At 38.1% G+C, this 24,494-nt stretch overlaps 1 protein-coding gene across 3 annotated transcripts in view; it reads right to left on the minus strand.

The window, feature by feature from the left end:
• Positions 1 to 24,442, minus strand: part of sphk2 (sphingosine kinase 2) — a 39,274-nt gene extending 14,832 nt beyond the window's left edge. The window contains exons 1-6 of one of the 3 annotated variants that reach the window (XM_057834034.1): positions 24,216 to 24,438; positions 15,919 to 16,961; positions 9,612 to 9,761; positions 5,540 to 5,634; positions 5,339 to 5,454; positions 2,770 to 2,976 (exon numbers count right to left, since the gene is read on the minus strand). In XM_057834034.1, the coding sequence (XP_057690017.1) occupies positions 2,770 to 2,976; positions 5,339 to 5,454; positions 5,540 to 5,634; positions 9,612 to 9,761; positions 15,919 to 16,393 (1,043 nt within the window). In that variant the 5' untranslated portion in view covers positions 16,394 to 16,961; positions 24,216 to 24,438. The other 2 variants (XM_057834035.1, XM_057834036.1) reach the window with 2 other exon arrangements.
• Positions 24,443 to 24,494: the final 52 nt, after the last annotated feature.

Here is a 24,494-nt window from a genome sequence, read left to right on the forward strand (position 1 = left end):
GAGCCGAAAGCTCCCTAGTGCTCTTCACCACGACGGACCGATGCAGAGTCCTCATCACTGTAGATGCCGCACCAATCCGACCTTCCGTTCCATTTCTCCATAACTCGTGAACAAGACCCTGGGAGACTTCAACACCTCCATTTGAGGAAGAACCTCATCCCTGACCAGGAGAGGGCATTCCACCTTTTCCCGACTGAGGACCATGTTCTCAGATTTAGTGGTGTTGATTTCCATCCCGACCGCTTCACACTCGGCTGCGAACCATTCCAGTGAGAGGTGAAGGTCACGGCTTGACGAAGCCAAGAGAACTACATCATCTACAAAAGCAGAGGTGCAATAGTAAGGCCACCAAACCGGACCCCTCAACGCCTCGGCTTTGCCTACATATTCTGTCCAGGTTATGAACAGAACAGGTGACATAGGGCAGCATTGGCGGAGTCCAACCCTCACTGGAAATGGATCCGACTTACAACTGTCTATGCGGACCCAACTATGATACCGGTCATACAGGGACCGGCCCCGTGTATCATGGATTCCAATACCCCTTACTACCGTGGCACCACCCATAGGACTCCCCTGGGGACACGGTCGAACGCCTTCTCCAAGTTAGGGTTGGGAATCTCTGGCATGAAGCCAATTCGATATGTATCTAGATACACAGGTTAGGATTCCATTAAAAAAAACGATACATTTTTTAGGCCGATTCGATACGATTCGATACAGTTTAAGAACGATACGGTTCGATACAGAGTGAAAATGATACGATAGTAAACATTTGTTGTGTGTGTTCGTACAGTATTTTAAACATATAAAAAAAGTTTAAGGTTGAATTAAAAAACAAAATTTCGTACCAATGTTATGTTTTATTTTTTTATGAAAAAAATAAATAAAGCTTACTATACGACCGTCATTTTGTTAGATGGGATTGATAATAAGATAAAACTCCAGTGACAGACAACAATAAAGTGCAGTAATTTAATTACTGTATTTCCTGGTCTTTTGAACACAACAGGTAAGTAATTTAAGTGCAAACATCTTACAAGCAAAAAATATTAAATATATGCAGCAGCTCTAGAAAAAAATTAAACCTGCTAGTGTTGTCATAAATAAATAATTAATTATGCTGGTATAACTGGGGGAATAAAAACATGGCATTTTAAACAGATAGGTCTATAATCATTACTTTAACCTTATACACAGCAAAGTCATTCACTTATGCCTGTGCTTCCACATTTTTTTATTCCTCATCACTGTCTAAATCTTTTTTGAAGGGCAGATTTTTCTTGAGGAAGATCAACTGATCCACATGTTTATGTTTAAGTAGACTGCGTTTCGTGGAAACAATATGCTGCCCTTTCCACCATTGTAGTGGGTTATTTTTCAGGGTTAAAAACTCACGATCTCTGTACCGCTTCACACTAGCTCTCTCCCATGCGAACAGATCTGGCTGCCTTCATCACTTCAAAGTCCGACTTTTGTTTTCCGGGGTGCGTTGAAAATCAGTCGCTGCAGGCTGCACGTCGCTGGCGTGGTGCGCAAGCTGTCCATTGTTTTAGCATGTTGCTTCGTTGCCACTACTGGTTTTGTTTTGGGCTGTGAAGAAAACGCTACGGAGCGTGCGTTACAGTGGTTTTGTTACCTCTCGCGTTGTTATGACACACCCGTGACGATCAGGTAATGACGGCGACTACTAGCGGTTCTGCCGAAATGAATGGGAAGTTGAGGCAACCACGACGGCGGTCACAATCTAAGTGCGCTGTGTGGTGATTGACACAAGCGCAGCTTGTGAGGTAAAAGCTAAATTATTATCATATTAAACAATGCATTGAACTAGGCATTAGAAGCCGATTCTTGAGCTCGCGATAGCCGAATTCTATCTCTACTATCGGTTCATTGAATATTTAATGGCTAATTACTGTCGAATGGTAAGTTTACTATCGATACAGCTGTATCTCTCACCTGTAAAACCGGACATCCGGTCGTATCGGTTTATCATTCTCAAGCTTACAGCAAGTCCACAAAACACATGTAGTTACCACTCGAGTATCAATATTTCAAAACAAATCAACGTTATTTGAAGAGCAGTCCTCAGTTCTTTTTTTCCCCCACTATTGTTCATAAATAGCACAAACAAACAAAAATAATATTAACAACTTGCTTTTAATTTTTAAACTACAAATCTAGGATCCATTGTAGGATGAACAACTTACTAAGTTAATGACAGTTTGAATTATTTAGTTCCATGTGTGTTTTATACTGTTGTGACCACTGATCTGTTTGTCAGTGATACTTAAATCAAGATGCTTGAACTCAAAATTTTCACTGAAACCATTTTTCAAGTTAACGTTTGATTTGCATTTTTTTATGAACTTATTCAGTTACAGAAGCTTGAAATAGTTGTAACCAGTGCTTTTCAAATAGTGGGTCATGACCCCCCGGGGGTCGTTGGTGACCCTTAACCATTGGAATATACTTTTTGTTTTTATTATCAGCAATTGAAAAAAGTTTAGCTATCGGCCTTTGAAAGTCCCACATCTGTCAACTTCTAATGTAAATGTAAACTCATTGGCTGCTATTGAGGGCAGGAGACATTCAATATATTTGGAATGGGATCGCTGCCAACCTCTCCCTGTCCAAATGGATTAGATGTCTATCACAGTCAATGGCAGCCAATGAATTAACCATCTAGGAGTGGTAAAACTATGTCCAAAAATGGATCCCTCCATAAAACAGAGATTATAGATGGTTCTAGAATTCACCACTGCCCACCTCTCACTTTCGATGTCTACATCCGACACGAATCCCCAGGCGACTGACAGGAATGAAAATAGCCTCCTGGGCATCAACGAAGCTGCACGGCTATTGGTGGTGGGCGGGCTGGTTGTCACGGAGACCAGGTCCATAGGCCGCACGCCACCACGACACAGCAGGAAGCAACAGTTCAAGAGGAGAGGTTCCCGAAGGCACATATCATACCTACGAGATAAGGCAAATTCCACAAGGGTGCTAAGAAATTCATCATAAAAACCTTTATCAAAATGTAAATGTCAAGTCTTATGTAACATTTTACAGTCTTTCCAAATGACGACACTTTCACTCAGTGTCTTATTTTACATATATACTGCATATTTTTTAGAATAAGTCACTTTTTTTTTTTTTTCAGTTTGTTTGGGTGTGCGACATACTCCAAAGCGGCCTTTAAGTGAAATTATTAAGGGACGCCCGACTAACTTATTCTCCAGAGCGACTTTTAAGTGAAATTATTAAGGAACGCCTGACTAAAAAGACATGTTGCCTCTACGTTGTGGTGCTCATGAGACAATATTAGCACTTAAAGAATTGTATTGTAGGAAAAACAGGCTTAAATTTACTTCCAAAAACAATGACAAATAATGGCTAGACATTTAACTCAAGTGTCATGCACAGTCAAAGTGTCATAACAAACCCGAAATGATCACATAACAACAAACTAAATAGCAAAACATGCAAATAATGAAACAACTAGAACAGTAACTTATTAAATAATTATCACAGAACATGAACTTTAACTACAGTGAACTCATTTGCTCCAAAAAACGTATAAATACGTTCTATTTTTAATTGTTTCAGTGTCCCAAAGACGTATTTATGTGTCTTTTACATTTTTTTTCACAAGAGATATCTCTAGGTTCTGATGCAACTTAGCTCCAAAGCACAATGCTGAAAATCCATTTTAAAGCAACAAAACTGGCCACTGGAGGGCAGTAGCGCATTTGGTAAGACCCGCAACCCGATTCAACGGAACGAACGGCCGGGTCGCACGGCCGGGGCGCCAGCGGAAGACGACCGAATGGACGTCCGGGACACCAGGCGACGAACGACCAAGTGCGACGACCAGGAGGACGTCCAGGATGCCAGGCGGCGGACGACCGAGTAGAACAACCGGGAGGACACCCAGGATGCCAGGCGCTGGATGACCGAGCAGAACGACCGGGACCACCAGTGCAGCGGACGATGCCGTTGAGGCCGTGCTGCTTGCCGAGCAGAGCATGCGCCGCCGTGCTCGGCAGCTCGCGTCCCCTGCGCCCTCCAGTGTCCCGCGACTCAGCCGGAAACGCGCACGGCCAAACCAGTTCCCCCCCAGGAACACAACATGCCCCACACAAGTTTCCCAGGCAAACTCCGCCACGAGGCAGTGGTCACCACAAAAGAAAGACAAAAAAAATCCATCTTGGTGAAACACTACAGGCGGTGACGAGGGAAAAACCCATCCCGTCCACCGGGATAGCTGTGGCGGCCACAACAGCGCCAACTCCCAGCCTAACAGTCCAGCCATGTGCAAATAAATTGTTACTTTGCTATGAAAAACTCTATTTGTCTTGTTATTTATGTTATTTTGTAGAAGGAAAACATTATTCAGATGTTTGGGATGTCACAAAAGCAAAAAATAGCTGTGTTAAAGTCAAAGTTATGTTTAAAATGTATGCTTTTACAAAAAGCTCAATTTCTCAGTTTTTTCCTCAGAATGAAATCAGGAAATTGGTCAAACTAAACTATTTTCTAATGCTGATTTCTAAAGAATGGAAAAATATATGAACTAACTTGTTTTCTGCTGAAAGAAGAGTCTAATCTGTGTTTTGGTGGGTTCCATGTTTATCTATCAATAGAACAGAATTTTCTGTGGGCCTTGCAAAATCAGTCAAAATCCAGTAAAACGGTCGGGAGCGAAGGGAGTTGCAACGGTGAAAATGGCTGGGAGTGAATGAGTTAACATCCCGAGCACCACAATGCATGCTCTGAGGCATGAGAGTGTTCTTATTGATCTGTTCCGCCCACAAAAGTTGATGGGTAATTTGTTAGGGCACCGTTACTGAGAGTAGTCTTGTTCACTAATGCTGCATTCAGTAAAGTGAGCTGGTTCTTGGAGTCGTGTGGTGTATGAGTATCAACAGCAGCCAGCAAAAGTTAAAGTCAGTGTCTCCATACTTTGTCCCACACCACACTTGCCACTTTATTTTAATTTGCCCTGTTCTAGAGTTGGATTCTATTAAATTCCCCATAAAAATGTGGGTTACACTCCGGTGCAACTTAAGCATGTTCTTTTCTTTGTCGTTATGTTTTTTTTTTCGCGCGTGCTAGTTTTTACTCTGGATCCATTTATAGTCTGAAAAACACAGTTATCTGATTGTTTTACCATAAATCGGACATTAAACTTTTTGACTGGAGCATCCGCAAGCTCAAACTATATTTAGTTGGTGTCCTGATACACTCACGTATTTCAAATAAAACCCAATTTTCCAGTTTGAATTGTTTTTGTTTTTTTTTTGCTACACCCTCAATGACAAGTAACGTTTCCTACCCTGCGTGGTGGTTGATAGACCCGGCCAGTGCATTGCCAGAGCCGCAGGGCAGAATACCAACAGGCGTTTTTATTGCTTGCTCCCAATCTGGACGCTCCATTAGGCCGTTTATCACCTGCCGGATCACAGCACATGCTATCAATGTCAGCGCGTGTAATAAGAGAAACATTCACCCGGTGTCATGTCTTATCTATTCGTACCTCGTGCAGGAGGCCATCTCCAGAAATGATGATGACACCATCCCACTCTGGGAGGGAAATCTCTCTTATAAGTTCTCGGGCATGGTTCTGACGCTCTGCAAGCACATTTGGTCAAAGTAAAGAACTTGTTTAACAGCGAATGCACCGGTGTCAAACGTATGGTATGCGGGGCCAGATACAACCCGCCACGCCACTCTGCATGGCAAACAAAATTAAATCATATGCATCAACCTTTTTTTTTTTTCTGACGCTAAAATGACATAATAAATGAATAACTTTTCTGAAATCAGGGAATATCGACATTATAATATTGTTTTTTCCTTTGATAAATTATGAAAAATAAACATGTTTTAAAACTATTAGAGGGAGAATGTTAACTGGTTAAAACTAGGGTTGTTCCGATCATGTTTTTTTGCTCCCGATCCGATCGTTTTAGTTTGAATATCTGCCGATCCCGATATTTCCCGATCCGATTGCTTTTTTTTTTGCTCCCGATTAAATTCCAATCATTCCCGGTAATTTTCCCCGATCATATACATTTTGGCAATGCATTAAGAAAAAAAATGAATAAAACTCGGACGAATATATACATTCAACATATAGTAAATAAGTACTGTATTTGTATTTTGTTGTTTTGGATAGAAAGACTTGTGACTTTGTATATTGTGACTAAATATTGCCATCTAGTGTATTTGTTGAGCTTTCAGGAAATGATACTGCAGCCATTCAAGTTCATTCAAGTAAACCCAAATGCATGATGGGAAGTGGAACCATGACTGTGCGTAGTGCTACCAATTGATATATCTTCTCTGAGTTGGGATATAACATAAGGTGTTAAGAACAAGATCAATTGCTACCTTTCTAATCGTAGGGAGAGGGATTGTAAGGCTTTAGCCTATTAATAAAGGCTTCAAAGTAGAGCAGGGCGGTAAACCGAAAATTTACCGTCACCGAAATTCTTAACGATGACCGACGTAATTTTGACCATGTCGGTAAATTCGGTAAATTAATTAAACAAGAAAATAGTCTTTTCATCCCGCTTTGATTCTGTGTTGTTCGTCTATGTTCATTCCCCTTTAAGAAAGCAGTGAATGTGCTTACGTAGGGAGTCACGTGATCATCAGGAAGCCAATCAAACAAAAGCCCGGTAAGCTAACGCTAGCAGCTAACGCTACAAGCAAAACGTGATGGAGTGTGGCTTAAGGGAGGTTCACCAAACTTTCAACCGACATTTAGTAGACTCTTGGTGGCATCCAGACGGGCTTTCACCCGCTGTCCTCCTTTGTTCTCACGATTTCCGGAGATGATGCTTTCAGTGCTTTCTACTGGTAGCCAGGCTAACGCTAGCTAGCGGCTAACGCTACAAATGAACGTTATGGAGTCGGATAGAGGCTCTAACCTTGTCGAAACGGCTGAACTTAATGAGTGGATTGGGCACGGACTGCATCTAGCAATTACTATGTGGCGTTATTTTGTATCTGTCTGTGTGTGTGATTCCTCTGATAGCTTTTGTGATGGTAAAGAATTCTGCATAAAGTACAATCCAACGGCGAAACTTATAATAACCGAGAAATGGCCCCAGCTATTTTTATTGTGCGTGCATTTATGAAAAAATGCACTGGGTGGGGGGGTGGGGGGGGTGGGGGGGCCCTTAAACCATAAAGTAAACACTTGTATTTAATAATTATATCACAGCAGCCATTAACAATAAGTTGTCTTTTTGAAGTGTACTGTTCAAGCTGCAAGTCATTTGTGTTACAATTACATGTTTGCACAAGCATATTGATTTTGACAATGTACATTGTTCAAGTCATACACGCTGTTATAAATGTTCATACTTGAATTCTTATTGCTTACAATACATTTTTATTAGGGCTGTCAAACGATTAAAATTTTTAATCGAGTTAATTACAGCTTAAAAATTAATTAATTGTAATTAATCGCAATTCAAACCATCTATATAATATGCCATATTTTTCTCTAAATTATTGTTGGAATGGAAAGATAAGACGCAAGATGGATATATATTTTCAACATGCAGTACATAAGGACTGTATTTGTTTATTATAACAATAAATCAGTTCTAAATCAGTTATAGAAATTTTATATTAAAACCCCTCTTAATGTTTTCGTTTTAATAAAATTTGTTAAATTTTCAATCAAAAAATAAACTAGTAGCCCGCCATTGTTGATGGCAATAATTACTTACACTATAAAATCAGTCGCACCCAAACGCCAGCAGAGGGCAGCAAAACTCCGCAAAACACAATTAACAGGTGGGCCTTTCACTCTAGTGACATTTAAATATGTCTGAGCTGGGCAAGTGCGTTAATTGCGTCAAATATTTTAACGTGATTAATTTAAAAAATTAATTAACGCCAGTTAACGTGATAATTTTGACAGCCCTAATTTTTATAAATTTAATGTTTAGACTGCATGTACAATTGTTAAATACAGTATATCAAATTGAATGCTGGTAAATAAATCAACAAGAAATAGTTAATCTGTATTTCATGCATTGATTCAGATTTTCAAATTATATAACAGTCCGCTTGGGCGAATTTATCGTCATTTATCGTTATCGAGATAAATCTGCTCAATTTATCGTGATACATGTTTAAGGCCATATCGCCCAGCCCTACTTCAAAGGCTGCCAAAGTTTACTCTACTCATTTTACGCTGCCTTTTATCTCTCTAAATGGGTAAAACGGCGCCATTACAGATCGAGCACGACAATGCGTGAGTGGGTCGTGCAGCGCATGCATTAATTGCGTTAAATATTTTAATGTGATACATTTTTTAAAAATTATCGTCGTTATTGGGATAAATTTGATAACCCTACCTTAAGCCTAAACTAAAGACTCTGGATAAGTGTAACATATTATGTCTGTAACGTTAAATACAATTAGAAAACGATTTAATTAAAAAATATATATATATATTAAAAAAAAAGGCATGGCTGATATTTTTTTGCCGATTCCGATACTTTGAAAATGACGTGATCGGACCCAATCGATCGGCATCTCTAGTTAAAACTAAAGAAAATATTTAGTTTTTAATAAATTATATATATATATATATATACAACAAATAAAAGTATATTAAAAAAAGGAATACTTTTTTAAAATTAAAATTAATTTTTTTTAAAAATCTATTAAAAAAATATTGCACTTATTTTGGGTTTTATATCACAAGTTTACTATTTTTTAAAAATGTTTTAATTTATTTAATTACAAAACAAAACAATGAAAAATAGGGCGAGTTAAGTTTCTCCACTTATCCTGTTTTTGTATATAAAATTTAAAAAAAAAAAAAAAAATGTAAACACTCTTTTTCTCATTTTTAAAATTAAATGAAATCCACCACTGTGGTTTTGTTTAAAAATGTAAATAAATTACCGTAAAAATAAAAATGCTTTAAAAGTTTCATAAATAAAAAAATGTTTACTGTGTCTTTTCCTTTTGTTAATAAGTTAGTAACTGTTTTAAAATTTAAAAAATACTTTTTAAATTAAAAAAATGAATAAATACAAAAAAATACAAAAGTACAAAATAATATTTACGATATTTTGTTTCAATTAAAAAGCAAAAAAAATCACAAACAACATTTTCCTTTTTTGTATTATAAATGTAACCATGTTTTTAAAAAATGAACAATTTTGAAATTTTTTTAAAATTAAAAAACAAAAGTATAAATACGTTTTTCCAATTGTTTTTTGTATTAACATTGTAAATAAAAATAAAATTTCTTGATTTAACAATCGCTGTCAGCACAGTCAAAATGGATAGGACGTCTATTGCTGTTGATGGTAGTGAAAGATTTATTCAATGCCAGCCCATTTGCTTCAATTGGATTTGAAGTTATTCACTGACATTGACAGCGATTGAGTTAAGAACCTCAAAAAATAAGATTCGAATGATCAAAATAGTTGTCGATCCATTAAAAAAAATGCATTCGTTTGCGATGAATCGATTATTCATGGCAGCACTAATTAGCAGACATAATGGCCCTCCAAAAATAAGTTTTGACACCTATGGTCTATTGTATAAATTTGTCTAGGTGGTGGTAGTACCTGTCTGGATCAGGTTGTAGCTAATGTTGGCCTCTCTGATCATGGGCAGGATATGTGTCTGACACCACTGCATTGCCTGTCCTCTCCCGCTGAAGGGATTGACCAGCAGTAGTAGTCGCCTGGGACGAGGTAGGAGACTTCTGGAAAATTCTAACAAGCAAAAAAGAGGAGAAAATGAATTACTAGGCCAGAAAAAGAGCGTTCGATGCGTGCTTCAGTGCATGATATAAGCAAATGCTCAGATTAATCCTAGATTATATAACAACAATCCACTAGCAGTCAACAGAAAACCAATAAAGCCTGTGTGACAGTTTTCATCGAGTTGCTATGAAAGCCTAATAAACAGAGAAAACAAAAGAGCAGAGATGACGGATGAAATGGGTTAAACTGAGGACAGCCACGTTGACTGCTGTGGTAAACACAGCTAAGAGATGATGAGGTCTTAGTTGAGGTCAGGAAACAAAAGGAAAGAAGGAGATTAGACATTAAAGCGGCAAAGAGGGAGGAAGGAGACAGGAAAGGAGGTCAGACGCTGCACAAAATTCAAAGGCGACAGTATATTGAATATGGGAATGAAGACAGGTATATAATCCCAATTGTTTTGTTCTCGATTTGCCTCAAGAGGCACAAAAATACATGTCTTGGTCACTTTGACACAAAACTAAATTTAGACAGCATAAACAAAGGATTTGTGATTCAAAGTGTTTTGGACTGAACCCCAGCCAACAAACTGAGTCTTTGGAATGCTGATATCTTCGTTGGTCGTGATAGTAATACTTGAAGAGTACACTGGGGAACAATTAAAATACATTCTAGTTAAGATTTTTATGCTAATTGAAATTAAAAGTGTCATGCTGATTCCAGAATTGCAGTCAGTTATTTTTCTGGCACGTCAAGTTTTATACAGACTTACCGTATTGGCCCGAATATAAAACGGTGTTTTTTGCATTGAAATAAGACTGAAAAAGTGGGGGTCGGCTTATATTCGCGGTCTAGACATTATACCCATTCGCGATGCTAGATGGCGCCAGATATCATTGAAGCGATGTTCGGTCATGACAGATCTCAGCTACTCTCAAGTTTCACCAGTTTGCAATATTTTACTGCAATGTTTTTCCTTATTCAGATTTGTTTCAAGACTATAGTTACAGTTAGACTTCACTTTGATGGTTAATGCAGTTTAGGGCTGCAGCTATCAAATATTTTAGTAACCGAGTAATCGACTGAAAATTCTATCGATTAATCAAGTAATCGGATAAAACTTTTTTTTTTAGGTAAAGAGCAATTATACATATATATGAGAAAAAAAGACATTTAATCCAATATTGATCCATTTTCAGTCAATCAATGTCTTTATTTTCGATGTAGATTGTTGACTACAAAAAATTCACTGCTTTCACTCAAAAAACTTCGACCTTATATATATATATATTTATATATATATGTACAGTGGGGAGAACAAGTGTTTGATACACTGCCAATGGGTTTTCCCATTGGCTGTGTATCAAATACTTGTTCTCCCCACTGTATATAAAAACATTTCTTACCTAAAAATGTAATTGCGCTTGATAACACACATCACTTGAAAGCTACGTGTTTTTCCCACGTGTCTCAATTTAGTTTTTATTTGTGTTTTAAGTTTTAAGTTAGTCTAAACTGTAAGTACTGGTAGGATTTTGAGTTTTTGCAGTGTTCAAAATAAATGTATGATACCCGCTGTATTGGAGCACATTTATTCAGCAATGACTACTGAGGTAAAACTGACAGCTTTATTTTATTTATTTATTATGTTTTAATTTTACACCCTCATCAATATACAGCACTGTGTTTTTACAGATTAAATAAAGCCTGTATGTAAGACACGTTAGCCACGCATCGACAGTGGTCATAATCAATAGAAACCTAGCCCTCCGAAGGGCTAACGTTACGTGAGCATGTGACAGTAACCTTATACTTACTAGCGATGAGAAGTCTACTGCTTAAAGATGGCGGCTGTTTACTAACGCTGCCCAGACGCGGCCGAGTCTGTCATTTGGCATCTAGTCCTAAATGCATGCGATAACTATGAGATGCATCAGACACTACCTGCTACCAAACTAGCATCATGCGGGCGTAGTTTTTAGCAACGTCGGCGTAGTTTGTAGCGGCTGTCGGCTGCGGTAAGGTTTTTTTTAAAAAAAAATTATTGCTTCTTCCTCTACGCACGTGACGTCAAAATTAAACGATTCCTCGAGGTGAATAAAATTACTCGGATCAGCTTTTAACCTCGAGTTACTCGAGTATTCGTTTCAGCTCTAATGCAGTTATTGCAATTTTGTTGTTTTATCACAATAGATTGGTTTATTTACATTTCAAAAACCAGAAGCCATTCATTTACGAATGTGATCGCACTTTAGTTTACATATTTAAATGTTCAGCTATTAAGACTTGAATGAGGCAAAATAACATGCTTTTTCCCTCAAATATATTGTTATAATCATTTGTTTCAGATGTACTGTAATTATTTTCAGTAGAAAAATTAATTTGGTGTTCAAAAAGTCTTTTTTCAAACTTGAGTCTTGAAAAAGAGGGGTTCGTCTTATAATCTGGGCCGTTTTATATTCGGGCCAATGCGGTACTATAGCACAATTATTACAGTAGCAATTTGCCTGTTTCTTTCATATTTAATTGCATGTTGATATTTGAACATTTTTATCTAATAAAAACAGATGTTAAGTAGGAATGTCCCAATCCGATACTCTGAATTGCTATCGGCGCCCGAAATGGCTATTTTTGCAGTATCAAACCAGATCGAATCAGATCCAGTCGTCCTGCAGAGCTCGGTTTAATCCATAAACTTTTATTTTTTGCATTATTTTCGCGGGTCTAACGATATAGGTATCGATCCCATCGGCATCGGATTGGCAAAATATATCTTGAAAAAATCTGATCGGATCAGAAGTCAAAAAATCAGCATCGGGACATCCTTAATGCCAAGTAGGGATGCAACTATACAGTTAAGTCACGGTTCGGTATGATTTTCGATACGAGGGACACGATTTTCGATTTGATTCGATACATTTAATGCTCTGAAACAAAAAAACACAAGTGTTATTTTTATTTCTCTGTTTTTTTATTTTGTTAACAAGCAAAAATAACATTGTCATCATATAAACACGCATTTGAGTGCATAATCTGTATGTGCTCAGTTCTTACTGATCTGAAGAAATTTTGTATAAAAGTGCTGGGAACAATCTTTACTGTTTGTAAAGTGAGGTGGGGCAGACTTGATTGCTACAGCTCTCTGAGCAGCTAGGTTTACCACATGAGCAAAACATCCTATTTGTGGTCCGAGTCCATCTGTGTCACGTACGGAATTAACAATATTTGCAGCATTATCTATAGGCACTGGTATGGATTGATTTGGCCTGCTTAACTTCCATTCAGTCATGGCGGTTTTTAATTCATCGATATAGTATATGGACTACATGTCCCAAGATCACTCATGATTAGTTTTGGATTGCGCACCCAAAGTTTAGTTGAAAACAGCTGTCAGACCTATAATTCAACAACAATTGTGTTCCCCAAATCTTATTCATCAGTGATGATAATCACTAAAACGGTTAACGAATCATTCAACTAGATTCTAGAATATGGAATAACTGACAAAAATACATTATCCTTTTTTTTTTTTTTTTAGTTGCATAATTTAAATTTTCATTAGCAATGTGTTATTTGTATAGGGATTGGACAATACACTGTAAACACCTAACATTTTGGAATCATAATCATTGAATATAATTGTTAAAGAATGGCATGAGGAACATTCTAATGAAGTTGAGCACCAATATGGCCGGCACAATCCCCAGATCTCAACATTCTTGAGCATTTATGGTCAGTTTTAGAGATTCCATTAAGACGTTGATTTCCACCACCATCGCCTCTAAAAGAGAGGGTATACTAACTGAGGAAATTTTTTAAATTCCTTTGGAAACAATTCACAATTTGTATGAATCAATACCTTGGAGAATTGAGGCTGTAATTGCTGTAAAGCGGACCTAAACCATATTAAAATAGTTGTTGATTTTTTTTTTAATTCAATATTTTAATAGTTAATAAATTCTATTACTAATGTCCTGTATTTTTTACAGTATTATTTTAATATTGACCAAAAATAACACCATTAAATACTGGACAATTCCACATGTCACACTATGATCAGAGTCACAAACCCCGAGTCTTACCTGTTGTGGGCTAGTCGAGTCAAGTCTCGAGGTCATGTCGTGTCGAGTCTCGAGGTCAAGTCGTGACGAGTCTCGAGGTCATGTCGAGTTGAGTCTCGAGGTCGAAAAGACAAGTCTTGTCAAGTCAAAGGTTAAAGACGAGTCGAGTCAAGTTTGTCAAGGCAGTCACCATTTTTCCCCAGCCCACCTACAAAGCACTTAGGTTTATCTTTGTGAGAAACCTTACTGTTAATAGAAGTCAATGTAAAAATAAAAAAAATAAAAAACTATGCAGTAGGCCATTTGATTTTTGATTGCCATGATGTTCCGTGAGGGCGTTTGCTCCTCTAATTATTATATACATATAAGTAATTTTTAATGAATGTTTAAAATGTTAATAAGAACCTTTGTAAAATTAAACAAAAATATTATGGACCCCAATAACACTCTGAAGTCGATTTGATTTTTTAAATTCATCTTATTTATCAAAATGTTGAAAGAGCTGTACTGGACCAAAAAAAAAAAAAACTGTCTGGAGCCGCAAAAAAATGAAATGCCTTATATAAGCCTTATAATGAAGGCAACAGAAGCTGTATGTGTCGATATTAGCCTACTATCAAAATGACTGTTTGCTACAAATACATAATGAGCCTTCATGATTAAATGTTTATTTTCCCTGCAGTGCATCCTATAGCGAATGACGCACCACGTGACTACTCTGTTGTACAATGCCTTTCCACTAGTGCTGCAACGATTAATCGATTAACTCAAGTATTTGATTACAAAGAAAGATTCAAATCAAATTTTGCTGCTTTGAGCATTTATTTTATTAAAGTGGCGTTGTAATGGTTTGTTTTGAAAGTGTTTGCATTTAGTTTTATTGATCTGAGTGGATATACTGCCCCCTAGTCTGCCTCATTTCATATGGCTTAATCCAGCTGCTCCCTGTTAAAACCAATATAAGCCAAGTTTTTGTTTGAACTAATGTTTTTTAATGCATTCATAATTTAGTTTAAAGGTATATTTAGCCGTTTTTTGTGGGAATATGTGTCTAAACCATTTGTTAAGAGCACTGTATAAAAAGTAAATAAAAAAAAAAAACGTTAGCATTTTATAGCCTTTAAGCTAGCGGACTTTTGCTATGAAAGTTAGCCAATTGTTCATTTGTTGTACATGGATCCTCATTTATTAGTATTTTTTTATACCGTTTGAGGCTCAAGTACTTTAATTTTTTATGTTCCATATCCGATTACTCGATTATTCGAATTAACTAGTTCATCGATTAATTGACTTCTAAAATAATCGACAGCAGCAGCCTTACTTTCCACATTACTCTTTTTGTTATTTAAAAACTTCTCGCTACAGAGCAAACATTCAGTTAATCCTTCCGCATTGGCAAAGAATGCAAATAATTCGGTCCCAGAAACGTTAAAAACTGTTCTCCTCAGTTATTTTTCTATTTTTCCATTTTTGGATCAATAGCCCATCACACAGCCGCAGGTTTGTTGATAACAGCCACCTGCCTGGCATCCCACCCTGCTGATAGAAACTTCAGGATATGACGCAAATCTTGGTTGAGAGAAATGTTGAAATTTAATATTGATTCTACACATTTTTACAGTATTGGGAAAACTTTAAGAATGCTTGTGTCATGTTTGGCCTCCTAAAGAAAAAACCATTTTTAAATAAATATGTTTCCCTCCCCCATACTTTTCCATTTTCAAACATTCTGAAAAAGCTCCAGGCAGCCACTCGGGCAGCGTTAAAGGACCGCATGCGGCCCTAGAGCCATGGGTCGCTGATTCTAGGGATAAGCGGTTGAAGATGGATGGATAACTCATTGGCTGCAAATGATGGCAAGACGTCCAATTCATTTTGACTTGGAAGGATGGCAGCGATTATTTGTTGCCAACCTCTCCTATTCAAAATGGATTAGAAGGCTTTTACAAACAATAGTAGCGATGTCTATTGCTAACATCTACCACACTGTAAAAGATCATGGTCCATGACGGATCATTTCTCATACACAAATATCCATTTGTCCGAAATTTTAAATGTTTCCAATAAAACGGTTAGCATTAAAAAGCATACATTTGCACACTCACCTGTTTCAGCAGTGACCGGCACCCCTCGAAGTAAACACTGCAAAGCGGCCGACCACCTCTCTGCCTCAGGTCTGCTTTCAGCTAGGTACGCCCTCACCTGGCGGCGGCGTGACACCCCTTTGCGTCGTTTCCCCGGCGGGTACCAGTATAGCACTATAAGAGGCGGCGCGGGGGCTCGTGGACAGCTGCATCCCACCAGCTCCGACAGCGGCAGGAGCAGTCGAGCCTCCTTGCCGGGACGTGGCGACAGACGCTGGATGTGGACGTGTGCGTGGGTGAGGGTCAGCGCGTAGTTAGAGGCCGGAGCCGGCGTCGGGGAGCCGGCTGGGGAAAGCCCGCCCGGACCGCCGGGGCTGTTGGGGCAGCTGTTGTTGTTGCCGCTGCTACTGTTGTTACCACCGTTGCCCCAGCTGGCGAACTGGCCGTGAAGAAGGGCTTCGGACGGGGGGAAAGCGGACGGTTCTGGGGAGCGCATCTTGTACACGTCGAAAAAGCAGCGAGTCGGTGCTGAACGGCTAAAAAATATCTTTCAGTTCTTGAACTTGCAATAAAAAAAGTTTTTGTTCCCACGTGTCAACAAAAAAAATTCCAGTTCATAGTGTCAAATGCAATTTCCAGTGTGCAAGTCAGCTCATAATTTAAAACAAAAATGACATCAAAACTTCCGAGGCAACTTAGCAGCCACAACACTGATAATAAGTCTTTAAATAATTATAAAAAGCTTCACTGAGAATACTGATCAAATGAGTATGATCATTAAATAAACATATGTGTAGTTACTGCCTGTTAGGTACTGGACAAACATTAAAAGTGCAAGATTATTCTTGATTTTCTTAAGTAAAAATATTAACACAAGAGACGAGGAGTGTCTGACGGTCTTATCTGTCCTCCATGTGATTGGTGGCAACAGCAGGAGACAACAAAAAAAACAAAACAAAACAAAAAGGACAAAAGAAAAACAAGGGAGACGTTCCAGGTGGCTCCTTTGTTCATGTCATGGTAAAAATTCCAAGTGTCACGTTCCTTCTAGGAGGTCTTTGCTCCTGCATCAAGACAAAACAACGATTTTAGCTGCTGCAAATGTTTATGCAAGTGCTAAATTTTACTTTAAAAAAAAAATCCCTGAATTAACCCTTTCTGGGACAGTGGTCATAACAGTGAACATCTATTTAAAACAATTGAAAGTAAAGGGTCACACGGGGTACTGTTGCTTAGAGTGCTGCTCTTAAAGTTTTTCAAAGTTTCGTGAGAATAGGCTGAGTTTCTATGGACAAGATAGTTGTAGATATCAGGGTAGCAGATATCAGGCAGAGACGGCGAAGACAGCAGGTCGAAAAATATTGATTTAGGCATCAAATATGAATCTGGTGAATGGATCGACCGAAGCTTTTCCACATAACGCCTTTTATGCAACACATCCAATGAGTTTACAGCAGGGGTGTCCAAACTTTTTGCAAAGGGGGCCAGATTTGGTGTGGTAAAAATGTGGGGGGACGACCTTGGCTGACGTCCTTTACGTAGAACAATATATTTAAGCAAATTTTAGCAGCCCATTCTGTGTGTCACATTTGCTTTATTTATTTATTTATTTTTAATTCATAATTTCAACAATCTCACAACTAGCCTTTGTGGGGTTCTCTTTTGACTCTCGGGCTCTTGCAAAATACTGCTGCTGTGAAATTGAACTAGCTTCAAGTTGCTTCAATTTCTCGCTGCGTATCTTCCCTGTAATCTGGTCGTACATGTCAGCTTGTCTCGTTTGGTAATATCGCCTCACATTTTGAACTCTTTAAAAACAGCGACTGTCTCTTTGCAAATGAGGCAGACACAGTTGTTGTGTATTTTAATGAAGAAATAGTCCAATTTCCACCTATCTTTGAAGCGTCGGCCGTCGCAGTCAACTTTTTGTTGTTGATTGTTGCCATTTTAAAAAATTGGAGGTAAAGGATCACATGGGGTAATGTTGCTTAGAGTGCTGCTGCCTTTTAGTGGGTCAATGAGGAGCAGCATTTAGTGTGTAAGCTACTTCATATGCTGATAGGTGTACTGCTGACCAATTTATTAAGTGTGTGCGGGCCAGACGTTATTGATTTTATGACAGAGGCTGGGGGCCAGATGAAATTTGACCACGGGCCGCATTTGGCCCCCGGGCCGGACTTTGGACATGTCTGGTTTACAGCGTCTGAAAGCACCGGGGCTTCCATGAATTGCACTATAAATTGCACGATAAATTGAGACCACTGAGAAAACGGACACACAATGACGGGTAGAAAGCGATCCCAAAACAAAAGAAAAAAATTACAATTCCCAGAGCAAAATACAGGCCACACTTACAGTGGGGCAAATAAGTATTTAGTCAAACACTAATTGTGCATGTTCTGCCGCTTGAAAATATTAGAGAGGCCTGTAATTGTCAACATGGGTAAACCTCAACCATGAGAGACAGAATGTGGAGAAAAAAAACAGAAAATCACATTGTTTGATTTTTAAAGAATTTATTTGCAAATCCCGGTGGAAAATAAGTATTTGGTCAATACCAAAAGTTCATCTCAATATTTTGTTATGTGCCCTTTGTTGACAATAACAGAGGCCAAACGTTTTCTGTAACTCTTAACAAGTTTTTCACACACTGTTGCTGGTATTTTGGCCCATTCCCCCATGCAGATCTCCTCTAGAGCAGTGATGTTTTGGGCCTGTGGTAGGGCAACACGGACTTTTGACTCCCTCCACAGATTTTCTATAGGGTTGGGATCTGGAGACTGGCTAGGCCACTCCAGGACCTTGAAAGGCTTCTTACGAAGCCACTCCTTTGTTGCCCTGGCTGTGTGTTTGGGATCATTGTCATGCTAAAAGACCCAGCCACGTTGAATCTTCAATGCCCTTGCTGATGGAAGGAGATTTTCACTCAAAATCTCTCGATACATGGCCCCATTCATTCTTTCCTTTAAACAGATCAGTCGTCCTGGTCGCTTTGCAGAAAAACAGACCCAAAGCATGATGTTTCCACCCCCATGCTTCACAGTGGGTATGGTGTTGTTTATTGCAATTCAGTATTCTTTCTCCTCCAAACACGAGAACCTGAGTTTCTACCAAAACGTTCTATTTTGGTTTCATCTGACCATAACACATTCTCCAAGTCCTCTTCTGGATCATCCAAATGCTCTCTAGCGAACCGCAGACAGGCCTGGACGTGTACTGGCTTCAGCAGGGGGACACGTCTGGCAGTGCCGGATAAGAGTCCCTGCCGGCTTTGTTACTGTGGTCCCAGCTCTCTGTGGGTCATTCACTAGGTCCCCCGTGTGGTTCTTGGATTTTTGCTCACCGTTCTTGTTATCATTTTGACGCCACGGGGTGAGATCTTGCATGGAGCCCCAGATCGAGGGAGATTATCAGTGGTCTTGCATTTTCTAATAATTGCTCCCACAGTTGATTTCTTTACACCAAGCGTTTTACCTATTGCAGATTGTCTTCCCAGCCTGGTGCAGGTCTACAATTTTGTCTCTGGTGTCCTTCGACAGCTCTTTGATCTTGGCCATAGTGGAGGTTGGAGTGTGACTGACTGAAGTTGTGGACAGGTGTCTTTTATACCGATAATGAGTTAAAACAGGTGCCTTTAATACAGGTAACGAGTGGAACCTTGTTAGACCTCGTTAGAAGAAGTTAAGACCTCTTTGACAGCCAGAAATCTTGCTTGTTTGTAGGTGACCAAATACTTATTTTTCACTCTAATTTGGAAATAAATTCTTTAAAAATCAAAATTTGATTTTCTGTTTTTTTCCCCACATTCTGTCTCTCATGGTTGAGGTTTACCCATGTTGAAAATTACAGGCCTCTCTAATCTTTTCAAGTAGAACTTGCACAATTGGTGGTTGACTAAATACTTATTTGCCCCACTGTACTTGAATTTGTCTTTGTGTTGCGTTTTTAATTTATTCCAATTTGTCTTTAATTGCTTTTATTGTTTTATGACTGGATTCTAATTAATTTTATTTAAAATATTTAAAATTTTTAGTGTTTTATTTCATTTTTTAAATGTACCGGTATTATTATCTAAATAACGGATTTTCCCCCCAAAAAGGATCGTTTAATTGATGGATTCAATTAATTCAATTTTTTTTTTTAATTACTGCCCATCGCAAAATACATGTGGGCAACAAGAATATTAAAATTCGATGTCAAATGGGGGCCGCAAAATATTCTCCAACAGGCTGTATATTCTCCAACGGGCTGTAATTGGCTCCTGGACCGCATGTTTGAGACAGGTTTCTTATATAACTTTAATAAAAACATTTAAGAAAATCATAATTGGTTTTTGGCTTCAAAATTTGAAAAAAATTAGCCTTTTTTTTTTTTTTTGAGTTTCTGCTTCATATAAGTGCTGCAACAATTAAATGATTAACTTGAGTAATTCGATTGGCAAAAAAGAGTCATATTAAATTTTGCTGCTTTGATTATGTTTAATTAAAGTGGTGTTGTAAGATGCACTGCCCTCTAATGACAACAGTGAATATGACATAAATCATTTCACATTGCTAAATCCAGCTGCTCGTTAAGACCATCATAAGCTCAGTTTTTGTTTGAGCTAATGTTTTTTTAATCCATTCATAATTCAGTTGATACGTATATTTTGCCATTTTTTTGTGGGACTACGTGTTTGAAGCATTTCTTGAGAGCATTGTTAAAAAAAAACTTTTAATCGCATTTAAGCTAGCGGACTTTTGCTTTGTAAGTTAACTAATTGTTCTTTTGTTGTACTTAGATCGTCATTCATTTTTTTATACTGTTTAAAGCTCAGCTCAGGTGTTTTAAAAATGTTTGTGTTCCTTATCTGATTACGCGATTATTCGAATTAAGTAGTTAATCGATTAATCGACTACTAAAATAATCGTTTGCTGCAACCCTACATCTAAGCTTTCCGAGGCTTGGCTAGCTAGTTTTTACATTATTTGATATTTACAATATATAGCATGATCAAAGTAACAGGGTTGCAAAACCATACTGATATACTTGTTCTCAGAAGTAGAAGGTATATTTTTAGCCTGCTGTTACTGCTGAACGAGTGGATAAATTGATTCTTGTAAATAAAAAAAATTTTTTTTAGTCTTAATGCTTATTTTATTACATTATTATTTTTTTAACACGTCGTTTTTTCCTATTTACAATATTTGGCATAATCATAATAACAGGTAAGACGGTTGCAAATCTGTACTAATGCTTTTTCTCAGATGTTTAGCTAGCTGTTACTGCGGTTCACCAAGAAGACAATTTTTCAGTAGTAAAAGCTATCTGTTATTGCTGACCAAGATGACAATTTGTCAGGAGTAATTACTAGCTATTTAGCTAGCTGTTAGTGCTGACCAAGAAGAGAACAATTCCTCAGGAGTAGAAGCTAGTTGTTTAGCGAGCTGGTACTGCTGACCAAAGGACAAACTTATGGAAATAAGAATTTTTTTTTTTAGTGTTTTCTTATTGTGATTATATGCATTTAATAGACTGAGACCATCAATAAAGGCTAACTATTTTATAACATATGAAAAATAGAAGCCAGGACATGAATTTGCTTGAACCATTCTTTTGATGATGTCAAGGCTGGCGAATCATGCGAGTCAATGCTTTACCATGATAAAAAGGTAACTGGGTTGCAAGCATGTTGAGGAACACACATTCCGCAAATAATAATTAATATTTGAAATATGATTATTAAAAAAAATGTTGTCACAGTTGCACTGAATGACACAAAAAATACACAGGAAATTACATTAAACGTTACCCGTTTTGAGCAATTTGGCCATTCACTTGATGGAACAAGAAAATATGTAATTTTACAGTGTACTCCAGATTTTTTTTTTTGTATTCAAAATTAATATGTTTAAGCCTTTGTCTCGCTTTAGTTTGATTCGGTGTGGAACTAGTACAATTTAGTCATAAACTATGTTTTAGTATTCTGTAGAGTTGTCCAATAATGACTTTTAAACCAGTAACACGATATTGTCCAACTCCAAAAATCCGATCCCGATATCAACCAATTCCGATATAAGCGGTCTTTGATTTAACATATTCATTATATTTCAATCATTTTTTGTTCATTCAATTTTTGCACCATGGATGCAAATTGTCTGCTCACATAACAAATCCCAAGAATCTTTAGGTTGGAGACATCTAATGGTCAACAAGTATAACTGCTGTGGTAAGCTGTGACCAGCCCTTGTACAAAGGAAGAAGGCCTCAACATTCACTTTGAAGGCAACATGCATATTGGTCTAAAATCGATCATGAAAAACCGCTGTCAATATTATCCGATATCATTTTAAAATGCTTTTATCGGCCAATATTAAGGGCTACCCAATATCGGACAACTCTAGTATTTTGTATATGTATTATTTAAAATTTGAAGGTTGGGTCATGAAATATTTTCCGTTTCAACATGAGTTACAGTATATCTTGAACATTTCCAGGTAGTTAAAGAGTGTTAGCAAAGTGATACCATTATCTTTACACCATCCCAATATTGGACCTTATTGACATCCACTGAGAACAATCACCGGTCATACTTTGGTGCACGGTGCGCTGATTTTACACGATGAGTCAAAGTCACACATCGGCTGCTTGCTGACGCATGACAACTATTGTGGTCAAAGGCTTTCAAGTCAATGGGCACTTTTACTTGACATTTATAACACTTTGAGACCTTAGAAAATCTGATGTTGAAATGAAATTGACTTTTTTTCCCCCCAAAGGTAGTACAACACGTACCTTTGCTCAACTATTCAAACTTGACAAGGTGGTCATCTCTGGCTTTCAACTTTTTACGACAGTCAGGAAGAATTATGCAAGCTGCGGCGCAGAAAGAATCAATGCCTGGCCGATGTCCTGTTTTGATAAGCCCGGCGTTCCAATAGAAGCAGCCCCGTGGCCATTGTTGCACCTTTGGTCCTTGAAACAGGGCGTGGAACGTCGAATAATAATACAACCAGCGGGCTAATTTGGACTTCTGCACAATGAGGCTGCTGTTGACTGACTTGTGGGGTATTTTGGGCATGTGTGGGCAAGCTCTTGCTTTTAACCCATGACTGCATTGTATTGTTAAGACGGTCAATGGTAACATTAGGCGGACGATCTTGTTTACAGCAGGAATTTATGAACATTACACCTCGAGATTTCACTTAGAAATGTGACTAAGCATATTGTGCAGGAATGAATAAGGTAGAAGTGCAGTAAGTAGTGCCTTAACGCCTAGCCAAGCTTATGAATCATGTACATAACAATGATCAGTAAACATGAAAATGGCTAACCTGTTTTGTACATAAAAGGATGGAAATTGACAGGTCTTAAGAGGTTACTTATCCCTGTTCAAGGCTCCATACACAGCAAATAAACAAAAAGCAGCTCTCCTCCTATCACACCTTGTGTTTACAGACCTTTAGGTCTCTGAAGTTTGGTCGTTGCTATGTCTGAACTGAGTCCATTTTTGAATATTCTAAAAGACCGTACAGAACACATGACGTTATGTCTCCCATCTTTACAGTCTTTGTCTATTAACTTTCATTTTCACACTTTGTCTCTAGTCCTTTACGTCTATGACGTTTAGGCTTTCCTAGTTCTGCTTCAACAGAGTCAACATCAAATGTATTCATCGCCCTAAATCAACAAAAGATCCCTATATAAGAGCTGGTAAATACCGATTCGCCAACAGTAAACAATAATAATGAGTCAATATTAAAAAACTCATTGAGTGGCATATAGGGTCGGAGGGGTTCACTATATCACAGATTACTGTAGGACGTTAAGTCATAAATTCAAATTTTATCATATATGATAAAGCGTGCCTTACATGTCAACCATATCCTCCACCTATATCCATGAATAATTACTTACGCTGAATTCCCACCTTAATGTTAAATATCTTTTTTTTTTTTGACAATTATGAGCCTAATTCAGCATAAATTTAGAACAATTTTTTTTTACCTCGTTGAACTTTACCCAGTTGTCATCTCAATACGCTAGCAGCCAAGTAGCCACGAAAAAAGGAACACAGGCTAATTCATAACGCCTAGCTATCCCACGTACTCATTAACAAAACGCGTCTCCAATTTTAATTAATATTCAACTCCATAACGCTCATAATTATTGGCGACTATGATGTGTTAGCTGCGTGCTAAAGCAAAGTACGCCAAATACAAGCTAGCTAGCTCAAGCCATTTCAACGCGGAAGGATACATGCGCACTCCCTTCCCTATTTTGTGTCACATTGCTGTCAATTCAGTCGAAATGGAATAAAAAATAACAATTCTCCGTACCTCATTTTGTCTCCTGGAGACAGCGGTTGCTTCTTCTGACAAGTGTTGGTGCTGCAGGAAGTGTGCGCGCAACGCACAGCAGCGGCTTTGAGCGGCGCAAAGGAAACCCAATGACGAGAAGGAAAACATTGCTACACCCTCCGACATTCTCCAATCATTGACAGACCGTCACTCACTTCCTGTTTGGACCAGAATTCCTCGTCGACCAATCATTTCCACACAAAGTCCCCCCTTTGTATGACTCTTTATGCTTTCATGGTAAAGCAACTCCTAGGAATG

The sequence above is a fragment of the Corythoichthys intestinalis genome, chromosome 4, assembly GCF_030265065.1.
Source record: "Corythoichthys intestinalis isolate RoL2023-P3 chromosome 4, ASM3026506v1, whole genome shotgun sequence".
In the NCBI taxonomy this organism is placed as follows: domain Eukaryota; kingdom Metazoa; phylum Chordata; class Actinopteri; order Syngnathiformes; family Syngnathidae; genus Corythoichthys; species Corythoichthys intestinalis.